Raw genomic sequence first — 19389 nt, forward strand, 5'->3', positions numbered from 1 at the left:
GAGGAGAGGTATTAAAAGACAGCATAAGAAACGATCGGAAAAATCGTCGTTTTAGGTGTGTGTGTATGTGTATACACGTGTGTGTGTGTGTGTGTGTGTGTGTGTGTGTGTGTGTGTGTGTGTGCGCGCGGCACATGTTTGTTCACATACCTGTGAGCCGTAGAAGCCTGTCAGCAGTCTCTTGTGAGTGGCGCTGCGTGTCGTCCATCTCGCCGATCTCGGCCAGTCCGTGGAGGTGGGCGTTGACCGTGAGGTCGTCGCTCTTGCTGAGTCCGGGTCACCACGATCTCGTAGTGGAGGTGGACACTGCTGGTCCACCGACACCCAGGCGTGGCCGGCCGTGCCTGTCCTCACCGGAGGGGACACAAAATGGCCAGCCAGCGGGACCGGGAGCTCTGAGAGAGAGAGCAAAGGGTTGGATTAGGCTTGAATGACTATGTCTATTAATCGGGGTGAGATTCATACCCGGAAACCAAAGGCCCAGTGGTTGAGATTGTGATTTTATGTTGCTGTCTGTCTCACCATGTCTGGGGGCATCCAGTCCACTGTAGAGCAGTGCTCTGATCTGTCCTCTCAGTTCCCCGTCCTGGAAGTGTGCTGTGGCCACGTTGATGAACAGCTCGTTCTGCAGGAACATGTGGATGTGGCGCGCCTCCAGGCGGCTCCAAGCTGCCCGTGGCGTGGCCCGTGCCCTGGTCGTACTCCGGCGTCAGGTCGTACAGCACGGAGCGCTTGTTGCGCCGCCGCGGCTTCAGCTCAATGGTGAGGCCCACCACGTCGCTGCTCAGCCCCCGCCAACTGCACCTGTTAGAAGAAGAGGGGGTCTGGTTCAGCTCACTGCGGTTTGGGATCGGTTTGACATTGGTAAGATTCACTGGAGGCTGTTAAAGCTGTACTATCGAACGTATTTTTTTTTGTGTGAATACAATGTTATTTTGTCCAATCTGTATGGCAGAGTATGTTAATACAATATAACTTCTACAATTGAGGTGGTTGTATTTGGTCTCCCTGCTCTTACCTGATATTCCAGTGTGCCGTTGTCGTGAGATTAAAGATGGCGGAGCCCACACCGCCCGTCTTCCCAGGTGTCAGCGCATCGCCACTGGACATGACGCTCTGTATGGCTGCAGAGAGACACAGAGACAGAATTAGACACATGAAACGTCCTCTTAACCACTTAAACCCTATATATTCAGCTGACCGGGATGTACAGTCTACACCAAATCTCTTCGTGGAAAATAGACAATCTACGAGCTCACACAGCAGCACAATGCGCAGTGTTGTGAACGTGTAGATTGGCTATTTTTCTGAATGTTTGCCCCACAACGGGGACGCTAGGTTTGATGAGGTCCCCACCCACTGATCTGAGGTCAGCCAGGCTGTGAGGACTGAGGTGTTGGAGGCAGGGATGAGGCAATGCTCTGTGTCACGACACAATGCAGTGGACAGTGGGGGGGACAAGGGGAGAGAGAGAGGGAGTACATTCCCTCACGCACACACACTTACTATGTCATGCCTTTAACATGGGAGAGATAATTACTGGTGGGACAGAATCTCTCTGTGTGTGTGTGTGTGTGTGTGTGTGTGTGTGTGTGTGTGTGTGTGTGTGTGTGTGTGTGTGTGTGTGTGAGAATGAATTTGGCCAAAATAATGGCACTCACACTCACACACACACACACACACACACACACACACACACACACACACACACACACACACACACACACACACACACGCAGCAGAGCCCAAGGTTAAGCCTCAGAATGAGGTAACCCCTGGTGAATGCGGCAGGCTTAGTTAGAGAGGCTGATCGGAGGACAGGAGGGAATGAGTAACAGACAAACGCTAAAGGAGAGACAGACGGACAGAAACAGGAACGACAAGGAAGGACCCTGGAAAGGCATGACACAGAGAGAGAGAGAGAGAGAGAGAGAGAGAGAGAGAGAGAGAGAGAGAGAGAGAGAGAGAAGAGAGAGAGAGAGAGAGAGAGAGAGAGAAAGAGAGAGAGAGAGAGAGGACAACGCAGTGAACGCACGCAAGGAGGAGATGATGACCAGAAGATATGATTAGATACGGCAAGGCATGACTTGGACAGAGTGAGAGAATGAGAGAGTGGACAAATGGGACAGAGAGAGAGAGAGAGAGAGAGAGAGAGAGAGAGAGAGAGAGAGAGAGAGAGTGAGAGGGAAAGGAGAGGAGAGGAGAGGAGAGAGAGAGGGATGAAAGGAGAGGAGAGAGAGAGAGAGGGAAAGGAGAGTGTTGGTTGGAATTCTTCACACATAACGTCAAGCTGTTAATCACACAACTGGAACACCGGCATGGAGAGTCAACTCTAACAGCCTGTGACCTTGGCAGGACCGGTGTGTGTGTGTGTGTGTGTGTGTGTGTGTGTGTGTGTGTGTGTGTGTGTGTGTGTGTGTGTGTGTGTGCGTGCGTGCGTGCGTGCGTGCGTGCGCACATTGAGTACATGTATATACATATGTATATGTGCCTGTGCATTCTTGGCTAAAACCAATACATCTTTATGTGTTGTGTGTGCATGCATGTGTGTGTGTGTGTGTGTGTGTGTGTGTGTGTGTGTGTGTGTGTGTACTATATGTGTATGCTTTCAGGCGACAACATAACTGAAAGCGCACACACACACACACACACACACACACACACACACACACACACACACACACACACACACACACACACACACACACACATGGAAATACAGAGTCTTGGTGTGCCACCAAGTCAAACACAGCAGGTCTATAAACATGGTTCTCCTCCAGCGATAAGACTTGAAAGAACAGAGGGAGAGAGAGGGAGGGAGAGACTGAGAAAGAGACAGAAAGACAGACACAAAGAGAGAGACAGAGAGAGACACAGAGAGCGGCAGTGTGAGAGTTTTTATAGACATACAAAGAATGGCAAAAACAGCCGCAGATGGACAAGCGCAAACCAATGACAACCAAAGAACACATTCCTCCAAGGAACGCCTCCGCTGATGAGAGTGACAGCGACAGCGACAGTGCGAGAGAGAGAGAGAGAGAGAGAGAGAGAGAGAGAGAGAGAGAGAGAGAGAGAGAGAGAGGGAGAGAGGGAGAAGGGAGCCCAGAAGGTGAGCGACTCCTTCGGTGTGCATAGTATACAGAAGAAAAGGCATAGCAGGTCCACTCACTGTCACATGACTTCCTGCCGGTGATGAAACCGGAGATGTGGCGACGGTCCTTGCTCTCGGTTTCCACGGCGATTTCCAGCTGACCCCGGGACAGCCAGAACAGTTCCCGGCTGTTGAGATCCGTCAGCACCTCCGCAAAGTCCGGGTCCTGTGGAAACAGAGCAGCGACACGGTTAGCTGACACTGCTATCAGCGCACAGCCACTTCCTGTTAGGACAGTCCTGTTCCCAACTCACGAGTTGCAGTAAAATTCCTCAAGTGTTCATTTATTGATTTGTAACTCTGAGAATGTAAAAAATGTGTACATTCTCAGAGTTAAATTGAAATGGATTTTTTACAGTGTATGAGAGTCATTAGATGGTATTTGTTTTGCATAGGCTATGACCACAATATAGCACTACTAAACAATGTACATGGGCCTAACCTCACGTAATTCAATTAAAATGGAAATACTTCCAGAGATTTTTGTGTCAAGTGAATTGAATTACAGTGAAATTAAAGCTGGAACCCATTCAAAACTATTGAAATAATAAACTGTACGTAAAAGAGCACCAGAATCCGGTGTATCGGTAAAACACGGATAATATTTTATAGTGTAGCAAGGCATGCAGAACTGCACATTACACTAGCAGCACGTCATTTGTACCCATTATGTACTCATTTGCACTCATATGTCAATACAGAAACCTGTCCCGACACCTTAGTGAAATCAACACATCAGGGGCAGCCATGAGAATGTCACCATGTCCTTTTTTTCATATTTCAAGTCGAGAGCTGTTGTTGCAATGCTGACATGTTGCCGCGGTAACCACAGCCGAACCCAAAAAACAGACCGAGGCAAGGCGCGCTCCTGGTTTCAACCATGCCTTACGGTAAACACAGATGAGCTGAGCTCAGAAAACTGCTTCTTTGGCAAACGGGGCTCAGAGCAGTAAAACTCGGACTTGGATTAATTCCGTGATGGCGGAAACAGATTTTAACCACTCAATCCCTATGTACTTGGTTGAGCGGAGTCCCACAGGGGTCTATTCTACTACTAGTACCACCACTCTCTTACTCTCTTCTTCCCTCTACACCAAATCTCTTCGCCGAAAATAAATGAGGCGATCTACAAGCTCACAAAGTGGCGCAATGCGACGCGTTGTGAGCTCGTAGATCGGCTATTTCCGCGGAATGTTTGCCCCCCGAATACCAGGGACACCAGGGGTTCATGTGATTAACTTGAACTCTACGCACGGGCCCTCAACCTTGTGAGAGCATAGCTCGCATCCATCGGCACTAACGCATTGCACATTGGCCGCACTTTCATTTCCTTCCAAGGCGGTTTGACAGGGGTCCAGATCAACACAGTCGATTGGAGAGGAACGTTGAAAAATGTTGGATTAATGGGACAGATGTATGAGCATGTTGAGACAATGTTACTTTTATGAGCAGAGCCCCTCTATTTCAACACAAATATCCGTGTACCGTAAATCCACGGCCGCTGATCCAAAACAGAACGGGAGAGAGAGCGAGAGAGAAGGGAGGGTGAGAGGTAATTGGAAAAATGGAGAAAGGGAGGAGAAAGAAACCGAGAAGATAGCGTTCATGAGAAAGTGAGGGAGATAAAGACACGCTCAGAGGTTGGAATCAGGATTTAAAGGGAGACTTCACCGGTTTTTAACATATAATACCGTTGTTCTGATGTGAACAGATGATATATATAGTGTTGGGAAAATACTTTGTGTATTTCTCCTCAAAATACATGTAAGTATTTACTCAAATATATTCAAATCAACAAAGACAAACAAAGTGGTGGCGGGGCAATACCAGGGATTATGTAATGTTTCATGTGTGTGTTAGCTGCTATGTTCAGACTCATGTCCATTTAAAGGAGACTGTTCGAGTCTATGTGTGAGTGTGTATTCGCCCACCTATGTGTGTGTTTGAGGTCACGAAGAGAGAAAAAGGTGCATGGGCTCTCAAATTCACGCGATTCCTGGCAGAATAAAAAACTGCCCCCCCCCTTGCATCCCTCTCTCTCTCTCCCTCTCTCTCTCTCTCTCTCTACCCACAGACCGCTAACCACTGACATGTGTGGGGAACGTGCATGCAGTCCCATCCTCTCTCTCTCTCTCTCTCTCTCTCTCTCTCTCTCTCTCTCTCTCTCCCCATCTCTCTACCCTATGCTTTTTCCACACTTTCTCTGTCTTTTCTTTTTGCTCTCTTCCTTTCTCTCCCTGCCTCTCTCTCTTTCTCTCTCTGTCTATCTCATTCTCTCTCTCTCTCTTTCTCCCCCTCTCCCCCATAATTTTTTTCTGTCACCAGACCCCCCCCCCCCCCCCTTTGCCGGTGTATATCTGGGTGTTTAGAAGTGATGGCGTCCGCAGCAGCAGCGACAACAGCAGTAGGATGTGGGAGAGAGAAACCACATCCGTCTCCGGGGGAAATAAGAGAGTGAGTGTGTCTCTGTGTCATCTGTTTCCAACCCTCCACCTCTTCCCTTCTTTCTTTTTTCTTTCTTTCCTTCTTTCTTTCTTTCTTTCTCTCTTCGCTAACAAACAAACTCTGGGTTTCTTCCCATAACCCCCCAAACCCCCCCACCCCCCAACACACATCCGACGGCTTTTCTGTACAATTACAAGAACATGGGAGCTGGGAAAACGTTACCCCTTAACCACATGAACCCAAACGTCCCTGTTCTGGGGGCGAACATTTGGCACAATAGCCGACTTACAAGCTCACAACATGTCGCAACGGCATGTGTTGTGATGTTGTGGAACGGGCCATGCCGGTATTAGACTGTGTCTTGTTAAGATTATATTTAAACACAACCATTTCGTTTTTTGTGTGTGCGTTCTTTTCAGATTCTTTTTTAAAGGTGTCTTGCGTGTGTGTGGACCAGACAACAGCTCAATGTGTTTATGTTGTTACAGGAGGCGTTCTCCTCCCCTTGAAGCAAATAAACACTTCCTCATCTTTTCTGTGTTATAACATTCTAACCACTTTAAACCCCAGCATCTGAATTCTGGGGAAAACTCTCACGCGCTGTGACGCGTTGTAAGCTTGGTTGATCGGCAATTTTCAGCAAGAACATGTGATGTAGAGCGAAAACAGAAACGTAACTAGAACAGAGCCCTGAAGGAGTCAGCAACTCAACAACATATGGGGTTTAAGTGGTTAATTGTCCCTGCCTGCCATTGACCTTTGACCCTAGTCTGATTATGTCCAATAAAGGGGTGTGTACTGTACTCACATGGACGGTGACGTTGGCGCGTAACTCTCTCAGGACGTGCTGTCGGTACCGCAGCTGAACACGGATGGGAACAACGGCTGGTTCTGAAAGAGACGTGAAAGAAAGGAAATTGCTTTATTATCGACTATGAACTCTGACAAGGCAACACAACACATGATAAATATGACGGTCTGTTCCACTTATGCATGTGTAGGTGTGTGTGCGTGTGCATGTGTGCTTGAGTGCGTGCGACTCACCTGTGTCTTTGTGCTGTAGCAGACCCTGCAGTATGAGGATAAAGTGGAGATTGTTCTCGCTGTCGCTCAGCGTCAACATGGCGATCCCTCCCATGCCGGCGTTCTCTTCCGCTGATGTAAGCGTGGAGCTGAATGTTTCTGTGAGTGTCAAACAAACACACACACACACACACACAGACATACATACAATGCATAAGATTTATGACATGCAAATACACATCAGACATCATACAAATATACAATATATGACCATGACCCCCTCCCGTAGCCTGGAATGGCCCTGCACACACACATGCATCTCCGTAAACAAAATCCACATTATTTGGCTTCATCAATGTGTGCAGACTACAGAGCCTTTGTAAGATTACATGAGAGAGTGCACGGTCTCATGCCGACATAAATATTGAGTTGACCGGCGCACTGCAATGCACAGACACACAAACAGGATGCTTTACAGTTACGATACACAAAAATCTTTAATTTACGCCCATGTATACATACAGTATATATGGCAAACATTCTGCACACTGCAATCTGTGTGTGTGCGTGTGTGTGTGTGTGTGCGTGTCTCTCTCTCTCTCTTCCACACACACCTGCAAACAGCGCTCTGTGTTTGATGACCTTCCCCTCCACCTCTTCTCGTCTGCTGCTGGACGTTGTTATGGTGATACGAATCTGCTCGGCCTGCAGCTGGCGCAGCAACGGTTTGGGCAGGTTCTTCCACACCCCGCAGATCTGTAACACACACACACACACGCAAAGTCAGGCAGGTCAATTATAGTCGTATCCTTGCATGTGAAACCTCATGTCAAGGCAGAGGGTTAGTGTGTGTCCCCCCTGCCATAGTTACGAACTGAAAACATCGGCATATTTCTCTGTCTTTCTCTCTCTCACACACACACACACGCATGCACACGCACACGCACACACACTCGCGCGCACACATCTGTCCAAAACATCAGGCCCAAGGCCACAAATGGGAACCTTTGGCATTAAAACTGTGTGTTGGCCCTTTTGAGATGAGTGGGGCCACACACCTCATAAGTCAACGTCCAGGAGTAATCTCCCATTTTAATTATACCAATACATCTTCCTCCTCCTTCTCCTTCTCATCCTCATCCTCCTCTTCCTCAACAGTGATGTCAGGGGTGAAAAATCCATGTTTGAAACCCCCGTTCAACCGACCCCACCCCCCCACTCACCCCGGACTGTTCTCTCCAAGGCCCTCTGGTGCTTGACATCGGATAGGGGGCATTTGTCTAAAAATAATAAAGAGCCAATTTGTGGGGACCTACGGTATATTTAGGGGGCTCCTGCTCACATAAGATGCCTGGCCTGAAGCAGGAAGTGGTGTGCTGGTGACACAGCCAGGCCCCTGGTGAGTGTGTGCGTCTGCCGCACACACACACACACACACACACACACACACACACACACACACACACACACACACACACACACCGATACCGATACCGATACACACAGATATGCACTTAGTAAACTCGTCTGTGTTAAGTTAAAGTTTTTGGACCCGTATAAAGGTACACACACAGGCTTAAATGAACACTTAACGTAGGATTTAGCTGTGCACACACACATTTCCATTTGTATGTGGATACATAGTAAACAGCCACTCATGCACACTTGCACATCCCTCTCTCTCTCTCACTCTCTATCACTTCCCCTCGCTCATCCCCTTTCTCTTCCTCTTCCTCTACCTCTTCCTCTCCCTCACTCTCACTCTCTCTCTCTCTCTCTCTCTCTCTCTCTCTCTCTCTCTCTCTCTCTCTCTCTCTCTCTTGTTTACTCTAAGTGGTTGTGACAGTGTCGTGTGTCTTCCCAGTCAGCCACTTGCACAATTTCACTTGACCCATTAAAATCAAGTTTACTGGCCAGCACTACAGCGCTGGGACTGCGGTGTGTTTGCGTGTGTGACTGTGTGAGTGTGTGTGTGTGTGTGCGTGTGTGCTGTGTGTACTGTGTACGTCCGTGTTTACTGCAATCAAACTGTGTTTGTGATGTTCGAAGAGCAATGAGGCGAAGAGTCAATAGAGTGTGTGCTCGCACACGCATGTGTGTATTCAAGTGCATGTGTGTGTATATGTGTGTGCGTGCGTGTGTGTGTGTGTGTGTGTGTGTGCGTGTGTGTGTCTGCTGCTGTTTATTATTACAGGTTGAGTTATGAGGAAGTGGTCAGACTTTGAGTCGAGAGTCACGGAGAAAGAGCGTTTATCATGGAGATACTTAATCTCCCTGTCCCCCTCTGGGGACCACATACACATATACACACACACACACCGTCCAGGGCTCATTTTATAACACAACCACACACAACCACACACACCACTGATGTCCACTTTTTCACACCCATAACCACGCACACAAACACACGCTTGCACACACACACACACACACACACACACACACACACACACACACACACACAGACAAGCACAGCCGCAGCGGAAGTGGGATGTGTGTCGATGTGGTCAAGTAACCTTACCATGTCTGACTGTCCCTTGGGAACCTTGTATTCGAAGGCTGTGGTCCCGTCCGAATCGAGGAAGACAATTTTACTGGGACGGCTCATCCTGGACAGCAGGAGAGAGAGAGACACACACAGAGAGAGAGAGAGAGAGAGGGGGGGGGGGGTACAATTTTAATACAGGGTAACAGGACGATACAGTACAGGTAGGCTATAATACAATACAGGACGATATTTTTCGGAGAAAGCATGTGCTGTGATGCTTGCGCGTGCGTGCGTGAGTGAGTGCGTTACCTCTGGTAGGTGATGGAGAAGGCCAGGCTGGTTCTGGTCAGAGTGAAGCGGGCTCGGGCCACTCCGCTGGAGCTGGGGAGCCACGAGTCCCTGGCTCCTGTCAGCACCGCTACGAAGTCTATAGCAGCAGGAGAGAGAAAAACCATTCATATTAATCAACACACAGACATACTGTAAACTGCTCAGTGTTCATTTAACACACACTCCCAATGTTACAAATGGATATATTTGATAAATGTTTCTTATGTACCTGCTATATATTATATATTTTTATTTGGGGTGTATGTCTTAGTCCAAGACCAAGACTATACACTAAGATTTTGTGTTATTTGTCATTCCATCTTTGAGTACTCTGGTCACGTCTCAATTAAGAGCCAATTAATCACCTGGTTAACAGGAAGCTACAACTGGGTATTTGTACTGTACGTCCCTCCTCCAAAGCTGAGTGTACCTCCACTCAGCTGTGTGTGTGTGTGTGTGTGTGTGTGTGTGTGTGTGTGTGTGTGTGTGTGTGTGTGTGTGTGTGTGTGTGTGTGTGTGTGTGTGTGTGTGTGTGTGTGTGTGTGTGTGTGCGCGCGCGTTTTCCTCACCTGAACGGCTCTCTCCAGGACCCATGTCCTCAGAGCTGAGGTAGGAGCGGTCGTTGTTGTAGGCCTTGTCTTCCTTCCCCTTGTCCATGTGTCTGTCCTTGCCATGTCCCTTCACATCAAAGAAGTCAAGGCCGTCCATCTCTGATGGCTTCTCGTCTTCTGGAGAGGAAACAGAATGGAATGAGACATGTTCTAATGGCTTCCCTGTGTCATCAGTTCTTGGTGGCCATGGAGCCGTTTAGGGCTCCATATTTGGGCAAGACTGTCACACCATATTAATGATGTCAGCCAACTTCATATTTGGGCAAAAGGTAAAATTTTACACCGTAAATCACAGCTTAAACACCTACAGTACACGCTGGATTGGAAGTATAAGAACGTATATGACTATATGGTAAACTGTATAATAGATAATCAAGATGTTATTATTTCACAGCATTATTCCAAATAGGCTTAAATGTAGAACAACGCAACGACAATAAGAGCTCTAAAATGAAGATAAGCACCACAACATAAAAGCCATAGCGAATTAAAATTTGTCCAGTTTTCGAAGAGAGTCTAAATAAAACAGCATAGACAAAAAAGATAAACATTTTCAGAAAAGAGAAATATAACGTTTTAGTAAAACATTATGTCTTCGATGTTGTTCCTTTTTCTTGTCATTGTTTCAAACGTGGCTCAAAGATGTGGAATTCATTTGAGTCACTTCTGGAGTAAATTCACATGCTTTTGTCTTCACATGCTTGTTTGGCTTGTAAACAGAAAATAAAGTCACGAAAGGGAAAGACCCGTTTAATCGACTCAACATGATGTGTAAAACTTGACAGTAAGGTGTCACGTGCAATCAAGCATATCAAATTTCAGACTGAGAAGAATAAGAAGGTTTCAGATCCATTCAATAACAAAGACAGTAGTTAAGTTTTAATAGTGCGCCATGACAAATTATTTTGACATAAACATCAGGTTAATTAGCCTTGGACTCAAGAGCAAATAAGGGGCTAGCTTTTATCTCACTGTCACTTTGCGCAAACGTGAGTTGCTTTTGTTTTTGTATAAGAAGACACAACAAGTCATGTGCCCAGTTTTTGAGGCTGTTTTTTGTTTTAAGTGTCTGGAGCATATTATGATGAAGCAAGCGTTTTTAAAAATGTAATTCTTCCGAGGCCTGGCATACAGGTGACGGAGTTACCAACCCCAATTAAAGCCCACTTATACATATTATCTCCAGTGATTAAGTATGTGAGAAAGCAAGGAGACAAGATGAGACAGTTTAAAGTGGAAAGAAGTTGGCAAGAGAAAAGATCAAATGAGAACTATTTGTCTGTCATGCTCTGCCCACCTCTCTCTCTCCTAAAACAAAACCTATGGATTGCAGCTTGCTGCTAAAGTAATTGCCCCTGTAGAGGCTGCTCTCTCTGTCTGTCTGTCTCTCTTTCTGGCTGCGTCTGTCTCACCCTGCCAGAGGTAACTGGGGCTGAGGCACACAGGGTAAATTAGGAGTGACAGCGGAGTGCGATCCCAACAATGACCTGCTGTTCCACACACGTCGTCCTGATGTAATGTGCATATTCCAACCGCTTGCTCACACAAACACGCACACACACGCACACACACACACACACACACACACACACACACACACACACACACACACACACACACACACACACACACACACACACACACACACACACACACACACACACACACACACACACAGACATGAACTCACACAGTGACACACGCAGAGGCCCCCGTGCAGTAGCCGTCGTGCACACCGTGACGTGGGTAAACACACACACACACACACACACACACACACACACCGTTACTCGCCAATATTTTTCCCTCCAGGAACACTTAGCTAGACTGTCTTTTCTTTGCTGCATCTCACTTTCTCTGTCTATCTGTCTGTCTGTCTGTCTGTCTGTCTGTCTGTCTGTCTGTCTGTCTGTCTGTCTGTCTGTCTGTCTGTCTGTCTCAAACACTCTCACACACACACACACACACACACACACACACACACACACACACACACACACACACACACACACACACACACACACACACACACACACACACACACACACACACACACACACACACACACACACACACACCGTATATGATCCAGGGCTTCTGCACAGTATCACTCTCACTTCCTCCCTCTCTGCTATATAGTATCCTCAGGTGCTCTACTTATTTCATATGCTCATATGTGTACATATATGTATGCACACACACACACACACACACACACACACGTTTTCCAGCACTTACACAAACACCCGACCGAGTCAATGCCAAAAACTAAGGCAAACACTCACTCGACCACACACACACACACACACACACACACACACGCACACACACACACGCACGCACACACACACACACACACACACACACACACACACACACACACACACACACACACACACACACACACACACACACACACACAAGCTTGAACCTTTCCAATTCCTGCTACCCACAGACAGACCCACCTACACACACACACACACACACACACACACGTGCGCACAGCTGAATGCCGTCCGAGTGATGGAGGCCATGGCGCTTTACCTTTACTTTCCATTCCGTTACCAGACACAGAGAAGAAAAACACCCAATCTGCTGAATAACCACACAGCATTAAGACTGCCGTGTGTGTGTGTGTGTGTGTGTGTGTGTGTGTGTGTGTGTGTGTGTGTGTGTGTGTGTGTGTGTGTGTGTGTGTGTGTGTGTGTGTGTGTGTGTGTGTGTGTGTGTGAGAGTGTGTATGTACACAGCTGCGTGCATGACCACACAAACAATTCTAGGTGAAATAACATGTGTAGTAAAGGTAAGTGGCGCTGAGGGACTAAAGGGAAAAGAGTTGTTTCTGATTGGCCCTCTTTAGAGAAACACTCTGCTTGATCCAGTCCAATAGCAAATCCAAACAACGCAGACTGTAGCTATCAGCTCAGAGATACATAAGGTACCATGAAGGGCAGGAGAAAGAAAGAAGGAAAGGAAGAAAGAAAGAAAGGAAGGAAAAAAGAAAGAAAGAAAGAAAGAAAGAAAGGAAAAACTGCAATCATGCAATTATATTGCATAACGAACTTGCAATCTGGGGCAGGCTTTTCCGATCACACACACAAAAACGTTTAACCAAAACATGCTTTCGTTATAATGCTCATTTTCCCTGAGGACACTTTGATCATGTCGAGGTAAAACTGGAGCCAGCTACAGCTGCCAGTCACTATGATGTGATGTAGTCATGGCTATTGTGAATACAGATACATGCCTGATTTATACTTGGTTACGTGCCGTGCCGGTGCCTCTAAAATAGGCGATCTACAAGCTGTGAACTTGTAGATCGCCTATTTTTGGGCGTGAGACACCAACGTGCAACCCAAGTACAAACCAGGCGTGAATGGATTGTGTCGTTACCTTTGGGGCAGGACTTGCAGCATTGTCCAGACAGCAGGATGGGTTCGTCGCAGGCCGGCTCGGGACACTCCGCCTTAATGTTCTTGCAGTTGACTTTCCCAAACACCTTCCCACGACGGCCCTTTTGCTAAAAACAAAGAGATACAAAAAAAAAAGTGAAAACTCCCCCTACGTATGTGTCTGTCCAAAAGCTATTTCAGACACTGAGCTCTTTATTAAGGGATTCACATGCCAGGTGGCTTAGATTTATTCTTTGACTCTGGTCTTTGTAGCCATGTCACATTTCTACAGCTGTGGGCTACAAGACAACTTGAAGGTCAGTGAGGGGATCCCAGTGAGTCTCTGGAGAATTAAACATAACTCAAACAATAAATTGATTCATAATGTAACTTTTGACACCAGAGCTGTACTATCAGAGATCTATTTTGGACCTTCTAAAAGCAAAATGTGATATAGCTCTGTATTTGTGTCTCCATTTAGCACACAGCTGGTAGGCAAAATGACGTGGTGCAGTGAGAGAAAACATACCGTTTCACAGTAGCACTGGACACAGTGCATGACCCCAAAGGGCTCTCCCAGATCTGGATGCCAGGAGTCCTCCAGAGAATAGAAGCGTCCTCCAAAGGAACATCCTGCAAAAAGAGACACGGCTGATTAAACGAGGACCATGGGGAACCAACAGATGGCTGTAATCAAACAGTAAGTGAATCTAATCAGACCACAGCCACGGCCAAAAATATTTGGACCACCATCATGGTAAAGAAATGTACTGGACGTTCTGTATCGTTAACCCACGATGCGCCTATACCCCATGAACGCAAACGTGACGTAACATCACGTGAGATGAGGGGGAAAAAAGCGCAAATCAGGCATGGGCTGGAACAAAGCATGTGTCAAGTGTGTTGAAACTAATCTCATCCAGTCCTCCTGGCCCATGTTCATGCATCATGGGATGAGCCAGGAGAACTCTGGATCACTGGTTCTCAAACATTTTTCGTGTCAAGGACCCCCAAATTGATATGTAATTTGGCCGCGGACCCCCATTTGAAAATATTTTGTGCCAGGGACCACCCATCAGAGATTTTGTTTTGGTAAAAAATAGCAGATCTACACACTCACAACGCATCACGTAGCAATGCGTTTTGAGCTTGTTAGGTCGGTCATTTTTTTTTAAAGTTGAAAAATAAGTGTTTAAACTGAACCACTGCTCTGGATGAAGCCTGTTGTGTAGACGTTCATGCTTTATGCATTCAGTTCACAACATGATGTGTATTGACATGTGATTCACTGGAGAGGCCATTGAAGCACATGTCTACTGCTACCTCTACTGATCTGCGTTCAGTCTCAGACCGCAGGACCTAAAAGAGTGTTCTGACTGGAATTGAGCTGTCTGGTTTCAGGACAAAATCAATGCATCACACAGCTGTCTGGCCGTGCAGTATAATTGGAAATGACTGAATGCCATGTCCACCTAAAACGTCACTGCAAAACAACTATTTGAGGTTTCAAAATATATGCAAAAAAATGTATAAACAATGCTTATATTTAAAATAATATTTTGAAACCTGGATACATTTAGGTCATTTTACAATTATGCCTGTCAATATATTTCCACCCATATAGGAAGACCCACTAAAAGATACAGTATATCTTTTCTAGGCAACCACATCCTAATCTCTTACAGGAACAATTATTTGGGGTTGAGGGATGGGTATGGGGCTGTTCATTTTTCCTTGAACAGGCCTAATAATCAAAAGGCACTGCAACAAAGGTCAAGAAGTGCATGCTTTTTAAATATCCTTTTCATGGCACAAAGTTTGCTCATTTCAATTTAAACAACTATGTTTGTGTGTGTGAAAGGTTTCAAACATTCAGGGACATAATAGCCTACACCCCTGAATGTTTGATGTATTATAGCAGAGTTATAATAGTTCATGCAATGTTATGAGTGAATGTCATAAAGCTCTATCAACAAGTGCACACAGAGAGAGAGAGAGAGAGAGAGAGAGAGAGAGAGAGAGAGAGAGAGAGAGAGAACGAACAAACGAACGTGTGTGTGTGTGTGTGTACATTTTATTCACAGAAGCTAAGCCATCATCGCGTTTCCAAAAGGTGAGGTTTCCCCTTGCCAAGTTCACTAATGTTGATGGTTGCCTATAGCAGTGCTACCAACCTGGTTCACATTATTCTTTCATTAAGTGACTACACTTGAAACAGTCCGGTCCAGTTAGTGTGAGCCAAGCTGAGGACCGCTCGCCTCTGCCTGAACGTTCTCCCCAGAAACAAATAGGCCCTTGGCAGAGCCAACGCAGCCTAGTTCTGGTCCAGAGCGTTAGTGAGTTCTCTCTAATGCCCTGTCAGGCGCAAAGCTCTGCTCATAGACCAAAAATTCCACTGCCGTACGGGGTCTCCGTCTTTAGTAAAACATAAACAAAACTATTTCGCTACTCATGGAAACAAAGGCTGTTTTGTGTTGTTGAAAGTCTATTCTCCAGGGTGGGGAACGTCTCAGCACCCCACCTTCTCTTTATAATACACTTTTTTGGCAGAAAATAAAATATGTCCTGCAGACGGAAATTATTTTATTTACTTTACTGCGCCATCTACATATCTGGTCAATATAAATTACCACTGAATACAACTGTAGAGGGCGCTGTAGAGTAAATAAAATCATTGCCATCTGGCGGACATATTTTATTTTCTGCCCAAAAAGTGTATTATACAGAGAAATTGGGGTCCTGAGACCTTTCCCATCCTGGAGAATAGACTTTCAACAACACAAAACCCTAAACAGCCTTTGTTTCGGTGGGTAGTGAAATGGTTTTGTTTATTTTTTACCAAAGTTGGAGATTTTCGGTCTATGAGCAGAGCATCGCACCATGAGCAGAGCCTTAGAGAGAACTCACTAACGCTCTGGATCAGGGCTAATGCAGCCCCTGCCCGCACTTGAGAATAACTTGTAATGGAAAGTCGATTGAATACAGTTTCCAACATCAGATTAAAGCTTATTATGGCATGATGTTCTCAACGCTTTGAATTCGTACGTAGGCTAGTTAAAAAAACACATTAAACAACGAGGGGATTTTTAGAAGCATGCAGCATGGGACCAAATGGCATCCTTTGTGGTTATTATGACTAAGATGTTTTCACATGAAGTAGAACCGCAACTTGCATAAACATGTGGAAAAGCAAGAGAAGCGATGTGCAATTAGTGTCTGTAAAGCAGGCTAGTGATTTAATTCAAACAACCCTACGGATCTGAATTGTGATATTTACAATTTTGCCTAGATAGATAGACAGATGGATAGATAGATAGCCTATACAATATTTGATCTCTCAGTGCTTTAATGTCCTCTTCTAATCTACTATGTTTCATTTAGTATACTGTTCATCTCTTACCTAATAATCCTTTGGAAGGCTGCGGTTCTCTCTCGGACTGGATGGGCAGCGCTGGAGACTTCAGCGCTGGAGGCTTCAGCCTGGAGGCCACGGAGGAGCCATGGAGCCACGCGACGCACAGGACGCACAGCCAGGCGCGCATCATCCAAACACTCCCAAACGTTGTCCTTTCACTTCTATCCGCGACGATCAAAAGAGTCTCTTCAGTTCAGAAAGCCTCCGGTGATTAAAATGTTGTTGTTTTTTTGTGTTGGTTCCTTCCTTTTCTTTGTGTACAGCGACTTTGGGTAATTAGAAAAGCGCTATAAAAATCTGAGCTATTATTATTATTATTAAAAAAGAAATACGTCGACCGTTAAAAAATAAAATCCCCAAAAGATTGTAAAGTTCTCCCCTGCGTCCGAGCGTTAAGTGACCGTGTGGAGACTAGAGTCACGTCCTGTTTAAATCATCCGAGTTATGCGAGACAGACAGAGAGAGATGAGAGTCTGAGAGAGGTAAAGTGGGACAAGTAGACAGAGGTTTTCCTAGGATAAGGATATGTCCGTTTCAACCCCCAAAAATCGTATGTGTGTCCAGTCTCCGCTGGGAAGCTTTCTGCTTTATACTCTCCTGACAGCTTGGAGCAGGGCAGCAGGCTGGGAGGGGAGGGAGGGGAGGGGTGGGAATGGGGTGGGGGCGGGTGATGGAAATGGGACGAGGGGGAGGAGGGTCAATAAGTCCCCAACCACTAATGCTTTGATTGATTGATTGATTGAATACTTTAATAACAGTTTGCAACAAAAACAAAAGCACAGAAAGTACAGTTCTATACAAGGTCTGCTAAAAGGATTAAAACCCAAGAAAGCACTATAGCTTGTTTCCAATGGGGTCCTGTGTAGCTACTCAATTAATCGAAACATTTAATGACAGACAGATATACAATACTATGCAAAAACATTATAAACGAGTAGGCCTAGTAATCAAAAATAAAAATATGTACAGCATTTCTAGTGATAAGCTTGGACTTTTTACAGGGCCAGTTCTGAATTGCAGCCACCTGTAAGTGCTCTTTTAGAGCGGTTTTGAAGGAGAGTAAGGATTTAAAAAAAAAGTTAGGACTGTTGGTAGGGCATTCCACATTCTGGTGGCACAGCAGTGGAACGAATTTAACCCATTTGTTTGAGCCAAATCTGTGTTGAACGTGATTTGTGGAGCTCCCTCTGGTGTTGTGATTGTGGACGTCTTTGACGTTTTTGAAGTAGTTTGACAGGTACATGGGTGTCTTTGTGGTGTAGTGTATCTCGTAGACCAGGCCCATTGCAAGTTGCTGTACTCTGTCCTCTACCCTGGTCCCTGAGCATCCCACCCTAGCAAAAATGAGCAGGGGTTAGATGAGTTGTAGGTGTGAGGCCAAGTAATATATTTCTGAACACCTAGTGAGAGACATGTACAGTAAGGAATGTGTGCGTGCATGTCTGCATGGAGCTGCATGGCCATCGTGTATTTACTCAAGTGCGTTCAGAGCTGAGACCTAAGTGGCTTAACAGAAACAAATGAAAATACTTGGAATACCTTCATGGCAACTTTTCAAATTGTCTGGGCCCTTCTTCTGCTCTGTCCTCCTTTAGACCTTTTTTTCGGTGCTTATTTTGGATTTACCAAAAGCCTACCTTCACAAGCATACTTAAAAAACAATTTATTATGAATTAGGGACTCTCTGGGGACATTTTAGCCGATTCATTAAATGTCATACCAATGTCAGCCAATTCGGTGCCGCTGCTAACCTGCAGTGTATAAGGTCCTGGATGATTGTTACATTTATTTGAGGATTTTGTCCCCTTGTTAAACTAATTTGCCAGTTGAACCAAGAGCCCAAACGGTCCCCATGGGAAGCAGATCGATATTACTGCAACCATGAATGATCATTCATAATATTGTGAAAATCACAGCAGGGTCAAACTCATTGCTATAACATAGCTATAACACCCTATGACTTTTTTCTATTATCCTTTTGGCCCAAATGTCTGACAGTATCTCGTGCTGCTTACATTTCTGTCTGATAAAGTATTCAATCAATCAATCAAAGCATAACCTACAAAGCTCCAATTAATAATATTAACTGGACCAGTTATACTACTACTACTACTACTACTAATAATAATAATAATAATAATAATAATAACAGCAGCGACAACAATAGGCTCTACAAAATATTATTTGTTTATGGTTCACTTATATGGTTCGTATCTGACTCGTCTCTTAACTGCAGGTGGCCTCACTCTAAAGAACCATAAAATAACCTTAAATAAGCTAATTCATCGTGGGGGTTGTTTGTAGAAGAGCCATATATCTTTGATAAGACCCAGTGTCCAAACATGATGGTACTGATTGATGATACTCCATAAAGATAAGCTATTCAAAGTCAACCCTTTTCTGTTTGTCAGGGGAATTAGCTAACGTATAGATCACATAACAATAGCACCAACCGCACATTGTAGAGCTCCCAAATGTATTATGCAATCTTTACAATATTTACAGCATTAATGTAAGTGTTAAAGGTTATC

At 45.5% G+C, this 19389-nt stretch overlaps 1 protein-coding gene across 1 annotated transcript in view; it reads right to left on the reverse strand.

The window, feature by feature from the left end:
* chrd (chordin) overlaps positions 1–17394 on the reverse strand; it is a 23224-nt gene extending 5830 nt beyond the window's left edge. Inside the window, 19 exon segments of the mRNA XM_080428567.1 lie at positions 151–195; positions 197–274; positions 276–302; positions 304–395; positions 523–667; positions 669–791; positions 793–804; positions 1019–1044; positions 1047–1124; positions 3170–3317; positions 6405–6487; positions 6641–6778; positions 7234–7375; positions 9144–9231; positions 9420–9537; positions 10010–10168; positions 13445–13571; positions 13973–14076; positions 16844–17394. Of these exon segments, the coding sequence (XP_080284693.1) occupies positions 151–195; positions 197–274; positions 276–302; positions 304–395; positions 523–667; positions 669–791; positions 793–804; positions 1019–1044; positions 1047–1124; positions 3170–3317; positions 6405–6487; positions 6641–6778; positions 7234–7375; positions 9144–9231; positions 9420–9537; positions 10010–10168; positions 13445–13571; positions 13973–14076; positions 16844–16988 (1878 nt within the window). The 5' untranslated portion in view covers positions 16989–17394.
* Positions 17395–19389: the final 1995 nt, after the last annotated feature.

This window comes from Gymnoscopelus braueri (genome assembly GCF_963280865.1).
Source record: "Gymnoscopelus braueri genome assembly, chromosome: 5".
Taxonomy (NCBI): domain Eukaryota; kingdom Metazoa; phylum Chordata; class Actinopteri; order Myctophiformes; family Myctophidae; genus Gymnoscopelus; species Gymnoscopelus braueri.